This window comes from Mauremys reevesii, linkage group 5 (assembly GCF_016161935.1).
Source record: "Mauremys reevesii isolate NIE-2019 linkage group 5, ASM1616193v1, whole genome shotgun sequence".
Lineage (NCBI taxonomy): Eukaryota > Metazoa > Chordata > Testudines > Geoemydidae > Mauremys > Mauremys reevesii.
This window is the reverse complement of record NC_052627.1, coordinates 132,919,588-132,946,237: the sequence shown is the minus strand read 5'-3', so window position 1 is coordinate 132,946,237 and position 26,650 is coordinate 132,919,588. Positions and strand designations below refer to the sequence as shown.

Here is a 26,650-nt window from a genome sequence, read left to right as displayed (position 1 = left end):
ACAGAAATAGTACAACACAAACAGTGTAAAACTCACCCTACTCTTCCTTCATTGGTCTTTCACCATCATGACTTAATAAGGGCCCATAAGGCCAACCCTAGGGGAAAGCAGATAATTCTATCCCTACGGTCCATCAAATCCTTGATGTCTCTAAAAGACCATCGACAACAATGCTCATTAGTGCTGGCTGTGATATGGACCCCTCTTCACTAGGGCCTGGAATGAAATCATATATTAATTCCACATAAACCACTTACAGCCATTATTATAGATGAATTTAAACTGCTGATCTATAACTAAAAGGTTTCCTATCCTGTTTACTAGTCCCACAGCATCCCATCCTAAATTAATTAATGTAGCTCTTATTTCATAATTGATTATTTTCTCAGAGTGAACACGTTGCTTGAAGTGGAAAGGCCCGTGCATACGGTTCGACCTAAGTACGTTTTTGTTTAAACTGTAGACAAAGAATATCTGCCAAAAATTCACGAGAGAGAAATAGACAAATTAACCTGTGCATCTATCTACCTTACAATTGTCTAACTCCTATAAAAGCTAAGTCTCTTTTCCTTACCAATTGCAAAGGTCATTGACACCCAAGAGCCAAACCTTAACTAGGCAGGACAGCCAGCAGGAGTGTCCCTTCAAACACAGACCTCTTACAAATAGAGTTTGTACTTGTGAAAACTCTGGTTATGTACATGAAAATTTTAAGCTTCCAATGCGGAAGACAAGGGTGAACTTTTCATTTGCATGTTAAAGAAACTACCTAAGATGGTATTACATGGATTCTTTTGTGCAACAGGTAATTGAAAAATATGCACAGATACAGGTTTATCTCGTTATCAGGGAGCAAAAGGAAATCTGTAGGATAATACCATATGTATTGAAGGGTTGGGAGTTTCAACACCCTAAGGATATGTCTACACTGCAATGTAAGCCTGGGCTCAGACTCAGGCTTGAGCCCAATCCCCCACACCGCCTACAAACAACTTGTGCTAACCCTGGGCTTGAACCCAGGGTCCCAGGACCTCACAGGGATGGAGAGTCCAAACCCGAGGCAACTCAGGACCCAGGATTCAAGCCCAGGGGTAGATGTTCAGGCTTAGGCTGGAGCCTGGGCTCTAAGACCCCAAAAGATAGGAGGGTGCCAGAGCTCAGGCTGCAGCCCGAGCCTGAACTTCTACACCCCAATTAAACAGTCCTTTAGCCCAAGCCCCACAAGCCCAAGGCAGCGGGCCAGAAGGGTGTCTAACCCTAGACTTAATTAACCCTCTCCAATAAGTGGCGGTAGCTATGTCGGTGGGAGAGCTTCTCCTGCCGACATAAGTGCTGTCCACACTGGTACGTCGGCTGGCGTAACTTATGTTGCTCGGGGGGGGAGGGGGGGGAGGTGCAATCTGAGGGCTAGTCTACACTTACCAGCCGGGTCGACGCGGTGAGTTCGACTTCTCAGAGTTCGAACTATTGCGTCTAATGTGGACGCGATAGTTCGAACTCCGGAAGCGCCGCGGTCGACTCCGGTACTCCACCACTGCAAACGGCGGTGGCGGAGTCGACCTTGGAGCCGCGGACTTCGATTCCGCGGCGTCTGGACGGGTGAGTAGTTCAAACTAGGGTACTTCAAATTCAGCTACGCTATTCACGTAGCTGAATTTGCGTACCCTAGTTCGACCCCTCTTCTTAGTGTGGGCCAGCCCTGAGTTATACCAACATAAGCGGCAGCGTAACCATAGCCTGAACGTTAGTCCTCTGGTTACAATGAGTTTGGTAAGTTTTATAAGCCCCGTCTAGAGCAAGAGTTCAGTTAGCAATGAAATTTTTTCACAAAGGGTTGTTTTGAATAATTTCAGGATACAATTTGCACCTGTCAATCTACTAAACTGAATCAGTGCTTCTAGCAGTCACTCCCTTTTCACTTTTTTTCCCCTCAACCTCCGTTCTGTTTCAAAGCTCATTGTGATTCATACTCAGTTGCCAACAGCAAGCAAGGTTTGCCTACTGATACTTCAGCAGTTTCCCAAAATTAGAAACATACAATTAGCCAAAAATGTATCTTAAATACATGTGCGAGAGTTTAAATTACAGTATTCTGCACCTGTGTACCTTGTAAATATGGCATCATAATTATAATTTTTAAAACCACACAAATGTTTCAAGATTTATAGTCACATCAATATTCCTCCCCAGTTTGAAAGAACTTTTACTCTGATTGGAGTAATATCTTGAAGACTTACATTTAAATACAGATAAGAGGGCTGGGCTAATGGCCTAATTGTGTATCCGCTTTGTTATGTGATTGAAGAGGGTTTGTTTTCCAGACATGTATTCCTCCCTTCCGGACAGTAGGAGTTGATAGTATTTCAGAGGCATATGGTCGGCTCCTGGGAACAAAGTGTACCATTTTGATCTGTGACCATGCAGATATTTAATGCCCCAGGACAATGAATTACATCATGGAAATAAGAGATCATCAAAACCTCCGACTTCCAAACAGACATGTTGACCTCCCTCTCTGTTGACCTCATCTCTCCTCCCACAGCTACAAGCATGAAACAACTCCTTAAATTCTTCACAATCTACACATCTAGAAACTGGCCAAATTTGAACCCACAGCACCAAATTGCTTCTCTCCCCACATCCTAGTTCTATCCTATTCTGGATTCCTCCCCACTGATGATTCCCACTCCAAAGGTGGGGGACAAGAATTGGTAGCAGGGAAGCAGGTTGATCAGGGAAGTTCAGGCCAAAGATCTACCAGTTTTTCAGGCCAAAGGGGGGCTACTGGAATCAAGACTTCTACAAGTAAGCATCATAACCTGCCCCGCATTCCCTTCACCTAACAGATGTTTTAAGGAAGCTGATGTTTCAACTGTGCCCAATGTTCAAAACCCTCAGCCAATTTCCCAGTGCCATCCACCTGGGAAATAGTCAGTTTCCTGCAGGTTAAGGAACTACTACAGCCCAAGTTTAAAGTTTTGTTCAGCCTTCAGCTGGAAGAATGAAGGACTTGCACCTTGAATGTAGAGCATTAAAGTAACAGATAAGCAAGGGATGCCTCAAGTTCCAGCTGGGATGTGATGAAGCTCCCAGGGGAAGATGAGTATATAACAGCCAAGTAGATTCTAAAACTTTTTCAGCTACACTGACAAACGGATGCTCTTCTGTAGATTAACAAATCAATATCTACAGATAGGTTCCAAATTGCAATGTACATTTTAGGTAACTTGTGAAAATTGATTGATTGTATCGATTTGATGCTACAGAAGGACACCTTGAGTGCTCAGAAAAGATTTCAAATAAAAAAGTAGAATCTGACACTACCCAAATACTTCCTACCGACTCTGATAACAGAATTTAACAAGTATCAGAAAGCAAACTCTAAAGAAGTTTTCAAATTACATTTAATAATGAAATAGGTCTTTACACAAAAAAATTGATTGGCTAATATTTTTGGGATACAAGCTCAAACTAACGTAGGCAGGGTCCATTTATTTAAATCAATGCAATTAAAATCAGTGATTTAATCATGATTTAAATAAATCAATTTAAATCTTGTTTTGCTTTTGTGCTTTTGAGTTATTTTTTTAAGGAAAGGTTGAGTCTCATTGGTTGACGTAGTATGGTATTTTTTGCAAACAAGTTTGGGACACACTACATCTATGCACATTTAATCAATTATACTGTTAATTTTTACATTTTCTTTTATATTATTAGAAAATAGTGAATGATATTTCTTATTTACTAGATAATAATTAATGGTTTACTCACAATTTATGTCAAGCTGTGTTTGGATGGAAATTGGACTTCAATTAAAAATGCACAAAAACAGCACTTAAAATAATTGTTTTTATTAGTTAAATAAAGCTACTTTAAATGTGCTGGATACAGAAGAAAAAAAATCATCAAAACATGTTTTGCATTTATAATTAACTGATTTATTAAATGAAGCAAAAGGTGTCTGTAGTTAGCAAATTAACCTTATTGTTGCTCATCAGCATGTCCTTCAAGATTGTAGAACTAGATCTCCTCCTCTTACATCTTGTTTCTATTCATAGATTGGAAGAGGTCAACAAGCTTTCCTGCTTCCTCAACTCAATTCTGAATGAACTTGCTGAATAAACTAAAATGAAAAATATATATATATGTTCTCTGTGCCTGCAGACGAGCCTACTGCTGTCAAAAATTGGTCACGTAAGTACCGCCTGGCCAGAGCCCGCACCCCTCACCTCCTCTCACACCCCAACCCCCTGCCCCAGCCCTAAGCCCCCTCTTGCACTCCCAACCCCCTCACCCCCACCCCAGAGCCCACACCCCCAGCCAGATCCCTCACCCCCTCCCGCACCTAATCCCCTAACCCCAGCCCAAAGCCCCCTCCTGCATTCCGAACCCCTTGACCGCAGCCCGGAGCCCCCATCTGCACGCCAAACCCCTCATCCCGAGCCTAACACCAGAGCCCGCACCCCCAGCCAGAGCCGTTACCCTCTCCGGCACCTCAACCCCCTGCTCCAGCCAGGAGCTCCTTCCCACATCCTGAACTCATTTCTGGCTGCACCTCCAGCTGGAGCCCTCATCCCCTCCCGCACACCAAACCCCTGCCCCAGCCCGGTGAAAGTGCGTGAGGGTTGGGGACAGCAAGCAACAGAGGGAAGGAGTATGGAGTGAGCGGGGGCGGGGCCTCGGAGAAGGGGCAGGACAAGGGTGTTCGGGTTTGTGCGATTAGAAAGTTGGCAACCCTAGGTACCAGGTGCTTAGCCAGTGATTTCCACCAGTTCAGTGGTCTGACTATCTAGAAATCTTTGACAGCAAATATGGACTATTTGAATATTACTGATGTAATTTAAATGTTTTTAATAGAATATAGCAAGTTTAGGCCTTAATGTACGTTGACATGATTTAAAATTTAATTTTAAATAGCTTTTTAAAAGAAAAATGAATTTAAAATAAGAAATCTGATGTTTTAAATTGTAATTATTCAAACGTTCTAGTCCCATAAACATTTTGCCCAATGGTTAGACTCCACTAAAGCCCTCTCTCCTGCTGGAACTCCTCTAAACTCTTCTTCTGGAACCACTGGCCCCTTCAAGTGGTAGCCAGCAGCTCCTCACCTCTTCTTGCTCTAGTGGAGCGGTAGTCCTTAGCAGAAGCAGTTAGTCTGGTTTAGCCTTGTTTCCAGCTGTTTTTCCAGACATCCAGGCTCTTCCAAGGCTTGTAGAGCAGCTGGAAACAAGCAGCAGCCATCTCTCCATGACCGAAGCAGGCAGCATTTAACTTCAGATTGGGAGGGGTCCAAATGAGGTAACTAGATACAAAGACTTTTTTCTGCTCTATCTTCAAGTCCTATTCAGCAGTAGGAACTCAGTGTATTTGCATATTTACAGTTTGTACAGCACTGTGTTCATTTAATGGCACATTATAAATATCAAGAATGTTAGGCTTTTTCATTTAGGCATTTGCACATTCAAGCCCGCTGTTTCTCCTAACCCACAAACTGTTTTGATAAAATTATAAATTTCCTGATGACCCACAATATGACAGTGAGACAGGAGAATGATTGCTGACTTTCTGTTCCAGAACACTAGGACTGCGATTTTCCCCTGACTACTCATCTTTAGTTAAAAAGAAAAGCTATTTTGCAGATCTACGGAGAAATTATGGGAACTAAACATTAAGTATTCCTTAATATCTGGCAAGCCTTATTGATTGGTTAGGCCAAATGCATACATTTAGCTCCCTTGAGGAAGCAAGTGTCTTCTTTGTTAAACAGAACAAAACCAAAGATTAAATAGAGAATCCCGATGACTACAATTTAGAAAGGACTACACTCATATGCTGATCAAAATTCACATTTTTATTCTTATGGGTAAGAAGTCTCATTTTTCTAACCTTTTTGTTGCCACAAATATGCTGTAGTTATCTAATGTCATAACTAGGACCCTACCAAATTCACAGCCATGAAAAACACATCACTGACCATGAAATCTGGTCTTTTATGTGCTTTTACCCTATATTATACAGATTTCACAGGAGAGACCAGTTTCTTAAATTGGGGGATCTGACCCAAAAGGGAGTTACAGGGGGTCACAATTTTAGGGGGGGTCACGGTACTACCACCCTTACTTCTGCGCTGCCTTCAGAGCTGGGTGGCCAGAGAGCAGCGGCTGTTTTCCAGGCACCCAGCTCTGAAGGCTAAGGGCGGCAATACCATACCACACCACCCTTACTTCTGCACTGCTGCCTTCAGAGCTGGATGACTGGAGAGTGGCAGCTGCTGACTGAGGGCCCAGCTCTGCAGGCAGCAGCACAGAAGTAAAGGTGGCAATACCATCCATGCCATCCTTACTTCTGTGCTGCTGCTGGCAGCAGCTCTGCCTTCAGAGCTGGGCCCCTGGCCAGCAACCACCACTCTCCAGCTGCCCAGTTCTGAAGGCAGCCGCCACCACCCCAGCAGCGCAGAAGTAAGGGTATCAGTACTGCAACCCCCTCTGCAATAACCTTGCAACCCTCCCACAACTCCTTTTTGGGTCAGCACTCCTAACATTGCAGCACCATGACACTTCAGATTTAAATAGCCAAAATTATGAAATTTACTATTTTAAAATCCTATGACTATGAAATTGACCAAATTGGATCATGAATTTGATAGGGCCATAGTCATAACCAATTGATCCCAGGATTAGAGAGACAAGGGGGATGAGGTCATATATTTTATTGGACCAGTGTCTCTTGGTGAGAGACAAGCTTTCAAGCTTACACAGAACTCATTAGGTCTTCCTCAAAGCGCTGTGTAGCTTGAAAGTCTGTCTCTCTCATTAACAGAAGTTGTTTTGTTGGACCATATTACCTCACCCACCTTGTGCCTCTAACATTTATCTAGTCAGGCTTATAAACACCTCTTGCTGGGCACCTCTCTTATGGTCTGGGCATTTATTTTTAATTAAAATCTACAATACCAAATAATATGAAAGACTGATCCTCCCACATGGATAAATGATCAGTTTCTCTGAATATAAAATAAACTCAGCTCCTCAATTATGAGGCACACCTCTTTCAAGAAAGCCTGCGAAAACAAAAAGACATGCTCTCTCTTGATCCACCAGCACTCAGATTGGAGCAAGTTTCAAAGTTAGGGGACCCTCATTGAGCATACTTGCCAACAACCACCTACCATTTATAGCAAGGGAGTTTAGAATGCCCTCACTACACATAACAGCAGTATTGTCCAGGGAGAAAGGCACTCTCTCAGGTAACCAGTGTCCAAACTATTACATTTTATATTTTTTGTAATAAACTTCAATAGCCTGTCATATTTTAGAATAATCTGCAAGTGCATTTATTTTCAGCTATCAAAATCCACAAATTTCTTTGCTAGAGTGTTCTGGGAAAAAAAAAGAGACTCACTAAAAAAACCCCTCATCTCACACTAAACTGAAGTTGCAGTTTTTCAGGATATTTCAGAAAGTGCTGTAAATCTGGTGAGGATTCACTACTCATATTTTAAGCAGAGATTACGTTTTCATCAGTGTTACCTTAACTGTGGATCCACTATGGAATCTTCACAATACAGGAAGTGTTAGTGTTTACAAGGAGCTGTGAGTGTTTGTGAAATAGCTCAGACAGTGCAGTGGAGGCCATGGGCAACAGCCTATTGATTTCTAAGGGCATGTCTACACTGCAAAGAAAAAAACCCTGTTCCAAGTCTCTGAACCCCAATCAGTTGACTTGGGCTATGGGACTAAAAAATACAGACAAGACATTCCCCAGGCTCCACAGCCCAGGCTCCACACCCAACCCAAATGTCTATGTTAGCCCTGCAGCCCAAGTTACAAAACTCAGTAGTGCTACAGGTTTTTCTTTGCAGTGTACACATACCCCAAGTGGAGGTGAGCTGTAAACATATATATTTAATTTCCTTCGTCATAGTAATCCAGTTTCCCATGTATAGTTATTTTTCTCCCTTGCTGAAAAGACCCTTATGAACATTAACAAGAGCACAGAAACTCTTATAAATCAAATTTAAAGGAGATTTTTAAGGGACAAGCTATTTAAAGCATGCTCTACTCAATTTAAAAACATACTGAGTTGACCTTATCCCTTTAAATGCAGCAGTCAGTTCAAGCAAACTAAACCAAAGCTCCTGCAGATCAGCAAAAGGATAGTTGTCTGAGAGAAGACTTAGTTGTAATATCCGTCTGCTACATGTACCTTTCCCACCTCCTCAAAGATGATTTAATAGGAGTTATTCTTGGACATAATTGTGAGATAAATCAAATCCCATCTGTTCCCACCAAATTAACAAAAAACACTTGCTCAACACCACTCACACATCATCAGAAAGTTTAAAAGTAAACAGCCTTGGAGTTAAAGGAAATTCTGCAGGATGTACTGATCTTGCCAGTTGCTCTCAATATAACCTCTCTCAGGGCAGGGGAGGAACCAACAAGCCATATTTGACACATGAAAATCATGACCTTTGATTGATATGGCCCATTCAGATCATAAGTAGGGGGAAAAAAAAGGTTCATTGACAAAGTGTATTTTGTTTTAACATCACAATTTTGCACAGTTACCATATTTTTATTAAAATATTTTTCCTTGTTCTGTCCTCCCAATTTGTATCTGCTTCATTCAGTTTTACTTAATTATGACTACAGATGCTGCTGTGTGGCATTTTAGTTATTAAGAAGGGTGAGCAATAAAATACAATAAGGCTAGAAACGCAATACACCCTACAATGAGCACCTCTAGTAGCCCCTTACTTTCACACAGAATGTGATTTATTTTTATTTTATTTTTTTAAATCAGGCAGCAAGAGTTGGGAGGGTGGGGAGTGAGAGCAGGGATGAAAAACAGAGGCGTCAATAGCATCCTTGGTGTAAGTGGGAAGAAGTGGAGGAGTAAAAGGCAACAAGTCTGGGTGGTAGGGAGGTTAGAGATATAGGGGAGAGCAGGAGGGCATCAAGGCAGCAGGAAAAAAAAAAACTATAATGAATCTTATTTTCCTTTGCCTCCTCTTGTCCCAGAACGGATGGAGGGTGAATTCCCTCAGGCCTGTAAAGTGCTTGGAGATCCTCAGATGAGTGATGCTCTAGATTAAGGATAGGGCATTCAGTTTCAAGGGTAGAGGCTGTGTTCCTGCCTTCCCAATACTTGACTGCAACAGACAATACTGCTGGTTCCTTAGCAATCACATACAGTTTGGATTGAAGGGGCGTGGTGCCACTCATCTGACCAATTCCAAAATTTCAGGGGCTGTTCTATGTATCTAGGGAAGAACCTACTGATTTTGGTGAAAACTGGAAACGCCTGAATTCCATTGATGTAAGTGAGAGCAGAAGGACCACCAAATGCCCATTGGGTGCAGCAGGCAGAGGAGTGTCTCTGGTGCCCCCTGCTGCTGCCTACACATCACAGACAGCAGCTTTATAGGATGGTCTCTCACTAGGTATACAGCTCAGCCTACATAAGCAACAATGCATCGGAGCTGCTATAGTTTGTCGTCATTTCAATTATCTGACAGGTACCTCAAATGTTCATATAGGGCCTCTTGTTCCTTGTTAATTTACAAATCTAAATAAATAAAAATAATAAATTCCATCATTGAAGAAAAGATCACACGTAGTATGACAACACACTGGTCACCAGACATAAAATTGTCAGCACTTGGATGTGTTTCTTCAGTAGTTATTTCCCCATGTTGCTGACATAAGTAAACATGAACTTGCCTTAGTGCCTTTTCTAACCTCAAATGTAATCAGGTAAGTTTCATAGTGCAATGTACTTTGAATAATGTTGGGTGTGTAACAGTTGAGTTTCCCTTCTGGCTTTACAAACCTAATTTAACTCTATTCCCTTGCATGGATAAGACTTTGTAAAGCCTTGCATCCAAGGATCTCAGAGCACTTTACAAAGGTATGTGTCTTGTTCCCATTTTACAAATGGGAAATGAAGACATGGTCCCATCAAGTTTCCTCTGCAACCTCAAAAATCAACATTTCCTTTCTTTAAGGATCACTTTAACAATGCAAAAGGCCATGGAGCACGCAGGCACATCCCAGTCCCCTGAGTCCTTTACTGTAGTTGCAGACCACAAGACTAGGAACAAGTATATGACCTATACAGGAAGCCAGATATTAGGTTTCCTGCCTCTCACGAGGGGCAGACAGGCAGGAAAAACTCAGGATCAGGGAAGGACCTGCAACACCACCCTACAGAGTAGCCAGGAACGGCTAACCAGAACATACTATCCCTCCCACTTCCCCTCCAGCTAACAGAAAGCAGGAAAGTCTTTGTTAAGTGTCTTGTATTACTCTGAGCCTCTTGCATCTTCCATTATTTAATAAACCTACCCTGAAGAAAGAAACATGAAATTCAACTCAAGCACTTAGGCTTTATTTGCACTGCCCTGGGCTCGTGAATCTGCCAACTAGCATACAGTCAAGATATCCTACTAATTAGGATCCTATTTTAGGGAGTGACTCCAAAGTCAAGGTTCTCCAACCACCTAACATTAACTTCATGGATTTGAAATCTAAACTGAACATAGATTACCATACTACAGTGCTTGGAGCATCCAGCAACCCACAGACTACAAAATGGCATTCCTAATGAAAACATCTCAAAATAAAATTTCAACTAGAAAATTAACCCAAGTTAAATCACTTGACTAACCATAGTGGAACATTACCGGGAAAAAAACAGCTGTACTAGATACAATAGCATAATGGTAGCACAATATATGCATTAAGGACTAGTAGCAATGTTACTATATCTACAGGATTTAAAACATATGTGATTAAGCATATCAGAAGCTGCATACTAAAAGCTATGCTGAAAGAAGTTCAGCTTGCCAGGTCAGGCACTCAGAAGTTAGGATCTGGCAAAACTTGACAATCAATGGGAGGAGGAGGCTGCTCAGCATCTTTGAAAGTCAAGCTGCTTATTTAGATACTTAAACAAGGATTGAAAAGCCTAACTTTAGCTACCCACTTCTGAAAGCCTTTGCCAAAATGCTTCTAATATAAAATCCAGAAATGCTTCATTACCTACATAAATACAGAACTACTTAAAAAGAGCCACCACCTCTTGGGTGAAAGGCAGCAGCAGTGTCACACCGCACAATAGTACGAAGAGAAGCTTCAGCAAAGTGTCTCTGGACAAACCCTTACTCTTAACATCCAGACAGGGTAGACAGGACATCTGTTTTTAAAAGCCTCATATGAAACACAAATTGAGTGTGATGAATCTTACTGTAGCTTCTGAACTTGTAGTCCAAGAGTCTAGTTACTATCTGGATTGCAAATTTAATGCCCAGAGGATAGACAACACTATGTTGATACTCTCTGGCAGTATAAACAACAGGCAAGCCACCACACGAGTTTTTTTTCTAATGCTGTTTGGTTAGGTAAAAATTGGATCCATAAAGTACTCTTAATCCAACTCTAGACTGGACTCCAAACATTTTTGTATGAGAACTTATCCTAAGCACTCTGAAGACAGAACGAATTCCACAAGAATAATACTGTAGCACATCAGCAGTGTTTGTATTTAACATAAGCAAACATGCATTAGCAACACAACCCTTGACCCTCTAACCTAGACCCTGCCATTGACTTGCTGAATGATTTTGGGTAATTTTCTTCATCTGTACATAAGACTTTATTCACATGAGTAGTGACTATTCACATGCCTAAATTAACTATGTGCACATACGTGCCTGCAGCATCAGGGACTAACATTGTGGGAAATGGGGGATTCCAAGTAAAGATTCTCTTTGTGACATAAAATCTTTGTCTCTTCCAAATGACATTGCTTCAGTGCTAACAAGGAAAAGTTTAGAGACTTTCCGTACAATAACTTTATACATGAGACAAAATTTGCACAACTAGGAACCTATAGTTAGGTTCCTAAGCTCATATTTCAGCACCTAAAGCATGAGATTTTCAAAAGCACCTAAGTGATTTAAACATACCAAGTCCTACCGACTTCAAATCAAATAAGATGAGTGAAGCATTTCAACTTTCTTGACTTGCGGAAGTTCAATACATCACGTGATGTTGTATGCAAATATAGTACAGGCCATTTGCTTATCAATTCTGAGTCAGAGTTTGCGTTGTTCTCATATCAAGGATGTTAATGAGACCCTGGGCTTACCTTTCAGTACAGATGAACATTTCTTAGAAAAAAAGACTATATAAAACCTGAAATTCTACTAACAATTACAAAACTTGCCTTTTAGCAATTTAAGACTATAATATGGTAAAAAGTAAAGAACTAGCAACTGTAAATAGAAATAAAACCAATTTAACTTTAAAAAAAATCAGTAAAAGTCCCAATGATTTTAAATCATTATTTTTATCCACCCTGCAATGAAGATTTGAACAGACATCTCAAGTGATGAAAGCCCAGTACACAATCCAATTTCACTACATCACAATTCTAGTAAGATCCTGACCTCAACAAATTTTACACACAAGTTTAGACAGACACAAGATGGTCAAGTGACTTACTTGAGGCACAGTGAGTCACGGGCTGACCCAAATTAGACCAGCACTACACTTTGAAGTCAAAATGAGTGGCTTTTCCAATTCTTTAATCACAAGACCATAATTGCATGCTAGCCAAAATACACTCAGTATTCTGAAAATTGGTTAATATCTAGTACTCTCATAGCACTGTTCCAACATTACCTATTCCTCACAGAGATAAAAAAGTCAGCGCTAGTCACACAGTATCCAGCACCTAATAATGACCGCATACATAATGACCAATGCTATATTTTAATAGCAGTTCTTCAGTACTTGTTTCCAACAGCAACTAAGGAGAAATCTTCATTAATGGGAAACACCACAGATATACAAGAACTTCCCCATGAAAAATTAAATTTGAAATTTGGCTAAATGTGAAGCTTACTTCATACATGTTTAAGTATATTTTATACACCCGGTGAGGGTTATGCAAGGAAAGAAAAAAGTGAGCAGACTTAAAATCTGACTTTATTGAGAAAAAACACGTCCTAAAATCATAACCATGATACTAATTATAAGAACCGCCTCTCTAAGAGATTCACAAAAACACCTATATGCTTTCTTGTGTAAGTGTTTCAATTAGCAAAATGGTCACAGAGTTAAAAGTTCAAACACACAAATGAAAAAAGCAGATTCTATAGGACAGAATAAAGCCTTATTTCAAAATATATTACAACCAGGTAAAAGCTTATAGCAGAGCAAGCAAGTTTCCACTGAAGGTTGTTACTTCATAACTCAAGAATATGGATTTTCTGGCTCAGAAATCCATTCATAGTTGTAGAGTCAACTGGAACTTACATGTTCTGCAATAGGTCAGGTGGACTGCTGGTGGTGTTCACACACTGACACGACTGCTTGGGTTGCTACAGATGGCATTTTGTTTCTCAATCATAATGGCTATTTTCCAAAAGCTTCAATGTCCTGTTTATTGTTAGTTACCAATTTGTTGCCATCCTCCAACTCCTCCATGATAACATGCCCATAATGGTTATCAGCAGTGGATGCGAAACAGACCTCTTCCTAGTCAAGCAAGGCTGTGTCATCACTCCAACCTTTTTCTCCATCTTCCTTGCTGCCATCATTCTTCTCACCCCTGACAAGCTCCCCTCCGGATCTGACATCCAATACAGAATGGACGGCAAACTCTTTAACCTCAATTGCTTCCAATCCAAGACAAAGACCATCATTAAATCAGTCACTGAACTCCAATATGCGAACAATTGTGCCTTGTGCATCCACTTGGAAGTTCTCCAAAAAACAGTCAAAATCTTCTCTGATGCCTACAACCAAGTAGGCCTCACACTCAACACCAAGAAAACTAAAGCGCTCCACAAACAGGCTTCAAACCACCAGTAGCCTGTTTCCACAATCAAGATCAACAAAGACTTTGAGCACGTTCCCCCACCTCGGCAACTTTCCCTGAGATAAAACAGTTTTAAATAAATTCGGACACCGAAGTGTCTGCAAACAAGTAAAATGATTCTAAAGCCGGAAACAGAACATACCCAGAATATTACCACACAAAATACCTTCACCCACAGACATTACAGTGATGCAAGAGTATTCAGGACCAGGAATGAGTGATTTTTAAGAGATGATCAAGTCACTTAGTTTGGCTACATATCTAAAAGCAAAAATTAGAAACATGTGACCTAGAGAAAAATCTTATGAGGATAAACAATGAGGAGTCCTTGTGGCACCTGAGAGACTAACAAATTTATTTAGGCATCAGCTTTCATGGGCTAGAACCCACTTCATCAGATGCATGGAGTGGAACATACAGTAGGGAGATATAAATACACAGCATATGAAAAGATAGGAGTTGCCTTACCAAGTGGGGGAGTCAGTGCTAATGAGCCAATTCAATTAAAGTAGAAGTGGGCTATTCTCAATAGTTGACAAGAAGGGGCGGAAATCACTTTTGTAGTGCTAATGAGGCCAATATAAACAAGATGGCCCATTTCAAACAGTTGACAAGAAGGTGTGAGTCTCAGCAGGGGAGAATTAGCTTTTGTAGTGACCCATCCATTCCCAGTCTTTATTCAGGTCTAATTTGATGGTGTCCAGTTTGCAAATTAATTCCAGTTCTGCAGTGTCTCGTTGGAGTCTGTTTTTGAAGTTTTTTTGCTGAAGAATTGCCACTTTTAAGTTTACATGATTTCAATTCAAGTCCCATTTTAAAAAGCGATTAGCAAAGAGGAGAATCGCTACCAGAAGTGCAAACGGTTCACTGGAAGTATTCACTTATTTCTACCAATTTTAATGTGGTTAAAACAAATCAGATAATTTTTTTAGGAATAAATTCAACTGCAGATTAGTGTAAGAGCAACTTGTGCCAAAGTCAGAATCATGTCCTGTTATAAATCATTACCTCATCAAAAGCCAATCAGGATTCTATATTTCCTATCAGAAGCTCTTATTTTATTGGCTATGGTACCTTACGCTGTTCTCGGAGTGTATGGGAATTTTGAAACTATATGCATCTGTCTGCATCCTAATGAACAGTTTCTCTCCAACAAAGATAACAGGCCTGACTTTGTATACTGGAGTTAATATGGATAGCCAACTTCTAGCCAGAATTTATTACATTAGTTATTTTTAATTTTTTCATGTGAATTAAATATTTATGGCCACACTGAAGACTGAGTCTGGGAACAAAGAATAAGGCCATTCTGACAGGATTGGGGCTGCTATCCTGGGAAGCAGTGACTCAAACGTTTAGGAGACATGGCAGATAATCAGCTGCACATGAGCTTTCAGTGTGATGCTGTGGCCAAAATAACTAATGCGATCCTGAGATGCATGAACAGAAGAATCAAGTAGGAGTCAAGATTCACAGATTCTAGGGCTGGAAGGGACCTCAAGAGGTCATCGAGTCCACTCCCCTGCCCTCGTGGCAGGACCAAATACTGTCTAGACCATCCCAGATAGACATTTATCTAACCTACTCTTAAATCTCTCCAGAGATGGAAATTCCACAACCTCCCTAGGCAGTTTATTTCAGTGTTTAACCACCCTGACAGTTAGGAAGTTTTTCCTAATGTCCAACCTAAACCTCCCTTGCTGCAGTTTAAGCCCATTGCTTCTTGTTCTATCCTTACAGGCTAAGATGAATAAGTTTTCTCCCTCCTCCTTATGACATCCTTTTAGATACCTGCAAACTGCTATCATGTCCCCTCTCAGTCTTCTCTTTTCCAAACTAAACAAACCCAATTATTTCAGCCTTCCTTCATAGGTCATGTTCTCTAGACCTTTAATCATTCTTGTTTCTCTTCTCTGGACCCTCTCCAAATCTTTCTTGAAATGCAGTGCACAGAACTGGACACAATACTCCAGTTGAGGCCTAACCAGCACAGAGTAGAGCGGAAGAATGACTTCTCGTGTCTTGCTCACAACACACCTAAATCATGTTTGCTTTTTTTGCAACAGCATCATACTGTTGACTCATATTTAGCTTGTGGTCCACTATAATCGCTAGATCCCTTTCTGCCGTACTCCTTCCTAGACAGTCTCTTCCCATTCTGTATGTGTGAAACTGATTGTTCCTTCCTAAGTAGAGCACTTTGCATTTGTCTATTAAACTTCATCCTGTTTACCTCAGACCATTTCTCCAATCTGTCCAGATCATTTTGAATTATGACCTTGTCCTCCAAAGCAGTTGCAATCCCTCCCAATTTGGTATCATCTGCAAACTTAATAAGCGTACTTTCTATGCCAATATTTAAGTCGTTGATGAAGATACTGAACACAGTCGGTCCCAAAACAGACCCCTGCGGAACCCCACTTGTTATAACTTGCCAGCAGGATTGGGAACCATTAGTAACTACTCTCTTAGTACGGTTATCCAGCCAGTTATGCACCCAGCTTATAGTAGCCCCATCTAAGTTGTATTTGCCTAGTTTATTGATAAGAATATCATGCAAGACCATATCAAATGCCTTACTAAAGTCTAGGTATACCACATCCACCGCTTCTCCCTCATCCACAAGACTCATCATCCTATCAAAGAAAGCTATCAGATTGGTTTGACACGATTTGTTCTTTACAAATCCATGCTGGCTATTCCCTATCACCTTACCACCTTCCAAGTGTTTGCAGATGATTTCCTTAATAACTTGCTCAACTATCTTCCCTGGCACAGAAGTTAAACTAACTGGTCTGTAGTTACCTGGGTTGTTTTTATTTCCCTTTTTATAGATGGGCACTATATTTGCCCTTTTCCAGTCTTCTGGAATCTCTCCTGTCTCCCATGATTTTCCAAAGATAATAGCTAGAGGCTTAGATACCTCCTTTATTAGCTCCCTGAGTATTCTAGGAGGCCCTGGTGACTTGCAGGCATCTAACTTTTCTAAGTGATTTTTAACTTGTTCTTTTTTTTATTTTATCTTCCAAACCTACCCCCTTCCCATTAGCATTCACTATGGTAGGCATTCCTTCAGGACTTCTCGGTGAAGACCGAAACAAAGAAGTGATTGAGCATCTCCGCCGTTTCCAAGTTTCCTTTTACTGTTTCTCCCTCCTCACTGAGCAGTGGACCTACCCTGTCCCTGGGTCTTCCTCTTGCTTCTAATGTATTGATAAAAAGTCTTCTTGTTTCCCTTTATTCCTGTAGCTAGTTTGAGCTCATTTTGTGCCTTTGGCTTTCTAATCTTTCTGATCCTGCATTCCTGTGTTGTTTGCCTATATTCATCCTTTGTAATTTGTTCTAGTTTCCATTTTTTATATATGACTCCTTTTTATTTTTTAGATCATGCAAGATCTCGAGGTTAAGCCAAGATGGTCTTTTGCCACATTTTCTATCTTTCCTACCCAGCGGAATAGCTTGCTTTTGGGCCCTTAATAGTGTCCCTTTGAAAAACTGCCAACTCTCCTCAGTTGTTTCTCCCCTCAGTCTTGATTCCCATGGGACCTTACCTATCAGCTCTCTGAGCTTACCAAAAATCTGCCTTCCTGAAATCCATTGTCTCTATTTTGCTGTACTCCCTTCTACCCTTCCTTAGAATTGTGAACTCTATGATTTCATGATCACTTTCACCCAAGCTGCCTTCCACTTTCAAATTCTCAACGAGTTCCTCCCTATTTGTTAAAATAAAATCTACAACTGCTTCCTCCCAGTAGCTCTTTCAACCTTCTGAAATAAAAAGTTGTCTGCAATGCAGTCCAAGAACTTATTGGATAGTCTGTGCCCTGCTATGTTATTTTCCCAACATATACCTGGATAGCTGAAGTTCCCTATCACCACCAAATCTTGGGCTGTGGATGATTTTGTTATTTGTTTTAAAAAAGCCTCATCCACCTCTTCCACCTGGTTAGGTGGCCTGTAGTCGACTCCTAGCATGACATTACCCTTGTTTTTTACCCCTTATAGCCTAACCCAGAGACTCTCAACACTTCCATCTCCTATGTCCATCTCACCTCAGTCCAAGTGTGTACATTATTAACATATAAGACAACACCTCCTCCCTTTTTCCCGTCTATCCTTCCTGAGCAAGCTGTACTAATGCATACCAACATTCCAATCATGTGTATTATCCCACCAAGTTTCAGTGATGCCAACAATGTCATAGTTGTATTTATTTATTGGCACTTCCAGTTCTTCCTGATTACCCATACTTCTTGCATTTGTATATAGGCATCTAAGATACGGATGTATAGCACTATAAGATGTTCTATATGCCTATACAATGTTCTATTAACTCTGCATTTGGCATTTGTGCAACCACTGCTTGAATACTGTGTCCACTTCTGATGCCCACAATTCAAGAAGGATGTGGATAAATTGGAAACGGTTCGGAGAAGAGCCACAAGAGTGATTAAAGGATAAGAAAACATGCTTTATAGTGAGAAACTTAAGGATCTCAATCTAGTTAGCTTAAAGAGAAAGCTAAGGGGTGATTTGATTATAGTCTAAGTACCCACACGGGGAACAAATATTTAATAATGGGCTCTTTAGCAAAGAAAGGTATAACACAATCCAGTGGCTGGAAGTTGAACCTAGACAAATTCAGACTGGAAATAAGGCATATATTTTTAACAGTGACAGTAATTAGTCAATGGAACAATTTACCAAGGGTCGAGGTGGATTCTCTATCACTGAATTTTAAAATCAAGATTGGATGTTTTTCTAAAAAGATATGTTTTAGGAGTTATTTTGGGAAAAGTTTTATGGCCTGTGCTATACAGCAGGTCAGGCTAGATGATTATAATGGTCACTTCTGGCCTTAGAATCTTAGTCCTTTATCCATGTAACAGGACAGCCTGGGCATCAGCAGTGCAAACTTCAGCTAGAGTGTCCTTCAGCTATAGTGCCTTATCAACCTGCATAAGCATGACATGGGAGGATTACCTGTACGGTATGACACTACAGTCCATTCAGTTCTTGACCTCACTGTTGGAAGTTAGTTGTCGAAATGGCTTTGTGAAGTGAAGTGGACAGCAGTGTTTTGGTATTATTCCAAAATAACCCAAATGCATACACACCACACATTTCAAACATGACAAAACAGCATTGGAATCTGCAAACCAGCTGTTAAGTGTGCCCTGTCTTTTGCAGATATAGAGCCATCCAGTTCTCCTATCATAACTTTAAAATATATTAACATGATCAACTAGTTTAAACACAGTTGGCATGTATTACCTTTAAATTTTAAGTCCATCTCATGCACAATTTCTGCTTTCTAGTTCATAGGCCACTGAAAAACTGACTTTTTTACCACCTAAGAAATAACCAAGACAAAAAAAAAACAAAAAACTTGTTTTACAGTGGAGTTAAGGGAGTACATACCCCTTATTCCCCACCTTACTCTTTGCACTAGAGTCCCAGCAAATTAAGATTATCTGATCCACATTCAGCATAGAAGACATGGGGAGTGAAGAATTCCTTCCCACAGTTGTATCCTGCTGTTCCCCAGACCTACTGGAGGAGACCAAACCATATGTCCTTTAAGGTACTCTACAGCTTTTAGGGTCAGTCCACAAGAAAGGAGATGGGGGACTATGGGTAGCAGGGTGCTTAAGGAGCAACAGAGCAAGAGACCTTCTCCCTTCCCCACCTGTGCAACTCCTGAACTCTGAAAAAAGGGCAACCCCCTTTCTGTGAACCTCGTAGTCGCCATAGGAATGGAGTACTGCTCCAACAGACTTCAGGAAGTTCCCAAAGGACAAGGGAGAGAGACTGAGGATAAAGATGATGGTTTGACAGGGCAACCACATGAGGAAAGCGCAATGAAATGGGTATTTGAATCAGACAGTTTGTACTTATTTTTTAATGCAACTGACAAAACCTTAAGTTTTTGCTCCAGTACCTGATATACCGAAAGTGCACCAACCTACATGAAGTTAAATAAAAAGACACCTAGAACACGTGGCAAATACCATTGTACTTTGCTCCAGCTAACAGCAAAACAAGTGACATTATAATGTGGACAGAAAAGTCAGTATCTTCTTAGATTCCAAACACTAACAGTACAGAGCTTTTGCAGTATTATTCTACACATGCAAACCTTTACTACTATATTTCAGTCAAGAGACCCTCAATCCCACTTACCTTGAAATGCTGTCAAATGGCAGTTAATTTTCATATTGGAACCAGCCCATTTCTTACTAGGCGTAGCAGTAATGGTCGTGTTAGCCTAGCAATCAGAATCCTCTAACTACTCAGTCTTTGTTATGCGCCATTTTGTGTTTACACCTAAATCACATCTGAAATTTTTTTTTTTAAACAGGATTTGCAGTTAGTTTTAGAGAAAGTTTATTTAACAAGGTCATTGACAAAGGGGTCTCTCAGGACCCTTTGCCTTTTCTCACCAACTTATTCACTCATACTAAGTACCCTCCAATTATGATTTTGAAATAGCCTTGTTTGATACTTACCAACTCTAGTAGCTAACAGGTAAGGCAGGGAAGTCAGGCATCATATTTTCCATGAAAGATTTTCATACATAAAACAAGATTTAGGATGTGCCATACTATAAAATGGGCCCTAACTCTTGCATTTGAGGAAAACCTAAGATCAGACTTTCAACAATGAACTTCTGTAGCAAAATCAAGGCTTCTAGTTTTCCTATCACTTTCCATTTTGCAAAGATGATAATTATCGTCACAAAATGAGATTTTTATTATTTGTGATGCACAGACCTAGTGGTGAGAGAAGTGAACTGAAAGTCATACAGTTGGTTCTTCTTTCATGAATAGGGCCCTATCAATTTCACGGCTGTGAAAAATGTGAGACAGACCATGAAATAAGCCCTTCCCCGTGAAATCTGATTTCCCTCTTGCTGCTCAGAGTGCCATCTGTCATGGGACTCCTACCTAGCTGGGCTGGGGAGGAGAGGACTTGTCCTTCCCCTGCATAATCGATCGCTCTCGGGGGAGATCAGGACCACCTTGGAGTGCCTCCCTTGCTGCAAGAAGGTCCAGCCCCAGAGGTTCCTGCAGCTGGAGGAAGCTTGTGGAGGTGGGTCCGATATTCCCCTGCTCCTTGAAGAGCCCCAGCCAGAGAGCTCCTAGCTGTGAGTCCCTGCTGGACCACGGAGAGACAGAACTTGTCCTTCCCTTGCATGGCAGCTCTAGGAGGGGAGGGAAGGGAAAGGGAGGAGATGAGACCCACGTACAAGTACCTTTTGGGTTGGGACCCCCCCATGGTTACAACACGGGAAATTTCAGATGTAAACAATTGAAAACATGAAATTGACCAATTTTAAAACTGTCTGGCCATGAAACTGATCAAAATGGACTGTGAATTTAGTAGGGTCCTCATGAGCCAGCAAAACGAGTATAGTACTCACCTACTTCACAGCGGGGTTACATTAATAAGTTCATAAAGAGCTTTGAGATACATAGCATCCTTCATCTAAAAATATAACACGATCCAATGGCTGGAAGTTGAAGATAGACAAATTCAGACTGGAAATAAGGAATACATTTTTAACAGTGACAGTATTTTCATGATTAACTATTTTGAAGACTAGCATTTTCCTTGTAAACCTCCAGTTTTATCCTATTCTGAGGAGCTTTTCTCCATTGCATTAAATGCACCAAAATGACATGATGTGCAACTTCCACGTCAAGAATTTCAAAGCAGCAGAAACTTTGAACAGCTTAATATGTTTTCAGTGCCACAACACTAGATGTTTCAAGTGTTTATGGCATGAATTCATAAAAGTCATTCCCTTGTATTAAGTTAAAAGAAGCAGTAGGAAACAAAGATATTTTATAGCTAATCCACTAGAATGTATCTGTCTTAGAAACTACACACACACACAAGGAAGTAGAACAGGGGAAATCAGCAGGCATTCTGGTTTTACCCAAAATCAGAGACCACATCATAATTTATAACTGAGCCAAGGCTAAAAGGCCAAAAAAATAACATAAAATGACAAAATGATTCATCATTTTCTTATTTTTCCTGGACCACACTATTTATCACCATTTACTATCTATCAGTGAATTTATCAGAAGTATTAGAAGGCAAGGAGCAGACATGAAGTTAATAGCCTGTCCTGATCTTGATTTCATTTATACCATATCATAACTTTCTGTCAATAGTAAGATTAGAAGTTAACTGACCATCCACATCAGTTGGATTTTATCACTTTCAGCAAGCATTAAACCTTTTTTGTAAGCCTCAATAAAGTTGGTATTGAGAATGATTTAGAAATACGTATTACACGTTAACTGTACTTCTATAGGAAAATATTGTTCTAACAGTAGCCAAAAGTTTCAGGATAATCATTGTAATACAAAATAAGCACTTTATACTTTTCCATTTTCAAATTACTATGTAAATATTATTCATATACTTTTATCAGGTGTATTATGATTAACTTGTCCCTAATTTGTAGATGGAGAAACTAAGTCAGTAAGGATCAACAATTTGCCCAAGTTGTGTTGTCATCAAATCTTTACGACATTTGCATTTTCCTACATCCTACCTTTGTGTTTTCTTTTTCAATGATGACATCCAATTCTTAAGGCAAAATAATCATGAAATTATACAAACCTAAATATATAAATTTGCACATCATAATTTGGCCAAAACTGTAGTGATGCTGGCCACACAAGAAAGACATTTCAAGGCACTAGCAGGGGTACCATCCTCGCTTCCATTGCGGGTATAATGAAGTTACTTCCCTGTAACTGGAGGTTCTTCAAGATGTGTGGTCCCTATTCACTGAGGGTTATGGCACATGCGCCATGAGTTTGGAGCCAGAGCTTTTCAAAGTAGTCCTGTTCAGCAATCCGCGTGTGTGCCCTGCACTGCCTCGTGGTTTTGCCCAAGGTGATAAAGGCCGCAGCGGGCTGCCAGCGTCTCCAGTTCCTTCTCTACCGCAGATCTACTGTTAGATCCTGGTGCTCGTCGCTAAAGAAAAACAAGCAGGGGCAGGAAGCACAGATTTTTAACAGTACTAAAAGTACTTTTGTAAACTTTTGAAAAATGCATCAAGGACGATAAGACAGTAGAAGCTCCACTTGGACCATGTGGCAGCGAGAAGGAACTGGAGATGCATTTATTACCTCAAGAGAAACCCCACGGCAGTGCAGGGTGCATGCGCAGACTGCCGAACAGTACTACTTGCAAAAGCTCCAGCTCTGGGCACGTGCATACCCCTCAGTGGAATACAATAGGGACCATCACTAGAAGAACCTCACAACTCAAACTGGTACAAAGTTTAGGCGTCTTGTTTACTTTACAATTAAGCTGAAATGACCGGATGCCATACGAGTCAAAACACACCAATTTACATGTTCAGTTTGCTGGCAAATTTGCTCTTCTCCCTCCGAGAATTAGGCAACAGCAAGCCACATACGTCTCACCTTCAATGTGCCTTATTGTAACACACTGAACATGGAAGAACTACAGAGACTCCAACTTGTACAGTATGCAACCACCTGCTTCCTCAGCAAGCGTATCAACACCACTCGAGTCAGTTCCTGATCTTCAGAGACAGTGACGAATTAGAACCTTGCTACATCTGCCAACTACATCTCTATCCACTACCTGACAAGACAGATGCACAACTCTGTGACAACACAGTTTAAAAAAAAAATTTGCACAAGAGTCTCTATCTTAAAAAAAATTATCAGAATTTATGACTTACCACATGCCATGTTTATTGGTTTTAATCTTGATCTCTTCTTTCTCTGTCCCCTTTCTTGCTCTCTTCACCTTAAAAAATTATAAACTCTTGAGGGCAGAAACTGTCTCTTTTTTGACTATCTAAAGCACCATGCAAAGTAATGGAGTTATAAAAATGTACTACAAGGAACTACAGACTACATGTACCATAAAATCTCCTTTTCCAGCACAATTCAAATCTTTAACTCTTGGAAATCAGGCACATTTAACTTCGTTATCTGTATTAATGTAACATGTATAATCTGAATTACACAGTGGGATGCATCAGACCCAATATTTTATTTGCCATCTCAAAAGTCTTGCTGGGTTTAGATTACCAGTAATTTAAAAAAAAAAAAAAGGGGGGGGGGGGGGAGGGCATATAATCCAAGGTAAGATCAGGCTTTTAGGGGGAGGGGAATAATATTTTTTTAACGTAATAAAAGTTTATTGAACCTTTATATCTAAATTTGTAACATAAATAAAAAACATTCAATAAACATTTTGAAAACTGGCAGTAACATCAGAATGGATTTTTTCATTCCCTCCTATACAATATTGATTTTATAAAATATCTGTTTCCTAAATAAAGGCATACTTAAAAAGCCAAATAAAGGTCAACTAAATCAGACATGTTTAAAAGCCTATTTCCAGCCCCAAAACAGAGGAAACTGGCTTTAGAGATTCTTTGCAACATGAAATGACAAGGAACAGAAACTGACTGTTTACATTAGGGCTGTCAAGCGATTAAACAATAAAAGAATACCATTTATTTACATATTTTGTATGTTTTCTACATTTTCAAATATATTGATTTCAATTACAACACAGAATACAAAGTGTACAGTGCTCACTTTAAATTTATTTTGGATTACAAATATTTGCACTAAAAAAACAAGAAATGGTATTTTTCAATTCACTTAATACACATACTGTAGTGCAATCTCTTTATCATGAAAGTTGAATTTACATATGCAGAATTATGTACCAAAAAAAACTATTAAAAATAAACCAATATAAACTTTTAGAGCCTGCAAGTCCACTCAGTCCTACTTCTTGTTCAGCCAATCGCTCAAACAAGTTTGTTGACATTTGTGGGAGATAATGCTGCCCGCTTCTTGTTTACAATGCCACCTGAAAGTGAGAACAGGCATTCTCGTGGCACTGTTGTAGCCGACGTCGCAAGATATTTACGTGCTAGATGAGTGCAGGATTCACATGTCCCTTCATGCTTCAACCACCATTCCAGGGGACATGCGTCCACGCTGATGATGGGTTCTGCTCGATAACAAACCAAAGCAGTGCGGACCGACGCATGTTCATTTTCATTATCTGAGTGAGATGCCACCAGCAGAAGGGTGCTTTTTATTTTTTGGTACTTCGGGTTCTGTAGTTTCTGCATCAGAGTGTGTTGCTTTCTGAAAGCATGCTCCACACCTAGTCCCTCTCAGATTTTGAAAGGCACTTCAGATTCTTAAATCTTGGGTCGAGTGCTTTAGCTATCTTTAGAAATCTCACATTAGTACTTTCTTTGCGTTTTGTCAAATCTGCAATTAAAGTGTTCTTAAAATGAACAACATGTGCTGGGTCATCATCCAAGACTGCTATAACATGAAATATATGGCAGAATGCAGATAAAACAGAGCAGGGGCAATACAATTCTCCCTCCGAGTTCACTAACACATTTAATTTAATTAACACTTTTTTTCTTTTTTAAACAAGCATCATCAGCATGGAAGCATGTGCTCTGGAATGGTGGCTGAAGCATGAAGGGACACATGAATCTTGCATTCATCTAGCACGTAAATACCTTGCGATGCCGGCTACAACAGTGCCACGAGAATGCCTGTTCTCACTTTCAGGTGGCATTGTAATTAAGAAGAGGGCAGCATTATCTCCTGTAAATGTAAACAAACTCGTTTGTCTTAGCAACTCGATGAACAAGAAGTAGAACCGAGTGGTCATGTAGGCTCTGAAGTTTTACATTGCACTCAAAAACAAAACAATCATGTAACAACAAAAATCTACATTTGTAAACTGCACTTTCACTACAAAGAGATTGCACTACAGTATTTGTATGAGTTGAAATGAAAAATACTATTTATCATTTATACAGTGCAAATATTTGTAAACAAAAATATCAACTTTGATTTAAACAATACAGAATACAATATACATATGAAAATGTAGAAAAACAGCCAAAATATTTATTAAATTTCAATTGGTATTCTATTGTTTAACAGTGAGATTAAAACTGCGATCAATCATGATTAATTTTTTTAATCACAATTAATTTTGAGTTAAGCTTTCTCCCAGCGCTGGCGCTTTGACTACACTTAGCGCTTCAAAGCGCTGCCGCGGCAGCACTGCCGCGGCAGCACTTTGAAGTGTAAGTGTAGCCAAAGCCTTTGGTGCCACAAGTACTTCTCCTTCTTTTTGCTGATACAGACTAACACGGCTACCACTCTGAAACCTTTCTGTTTCAGTTTCCCACTGAAATCCTAATTTATTCTCTGTTTAAAAAAATAAATACAAAACAAGTTTGGAACTCTGTAAAGCTCACGTGTTTTGTACTGACATTTATAAAACAATTTTACAAAACAAAGTGTCCATTTGTTTTTTCCAGTGTTCTTAAAGTCTCCTTAAAGATAAATCACTTTATGCAGAGTCGTAGGTATTCAGTTTCAGCCTCAAGCAAATACTCAATAACAAAAAAATTTCATTAAAGGAGAGTTAAGAGTGCTTAGCAGTGCCCCCAGAATATGAAAATTAGCTATCAAAAACAGAAGCCTCTCAGCACCAGAAAATACACTCAGATAAACAAGACACAAACATTAGAAAGCCAGGAAGTGTAGAGTTACAGTCATGCCTCCCACACCACACATGTACACAACCTTACAATGCATCCATGGAAATGGCAATAGACATTAGGAACCTTACTCATTCCAACAAAACCTGTCATTTTCTCAGTGCCTACCACCTCAAATCATGACTCCTGTTTGTGACA

General features: G+C 40.1%; 1 protein-coding gene across 4 annotated transcripts in view; it reads right to left on the bottom strand.

The window, feature by feature from the left end:
- ATRN (attractin) overlaps positions 1-26,650 on the bottom strand; it is a 231,779-nt gene that overhangs the window by 195,018 nt on the left and 10,111 nt on the right. The window contains exon 1 of one of the 4 annotated variants that reach the window (XM_039540650.1): positions 23,627-23,657. The exons of the other annotated variants lie outside the window; for them this stretch is intronic. Coding sequence (XP_039396584.1) covers positions 23,627-23,631 — 5 coding nt within the window. The 5' untranslated portion in view covers positions 23,632-23,657. Of the gene's footprint in view, positions 1-23,626; positions 23,658-26,650 lie in introns of those variants that run through there. 4 annotated transcript variants of the gene reach the window in all.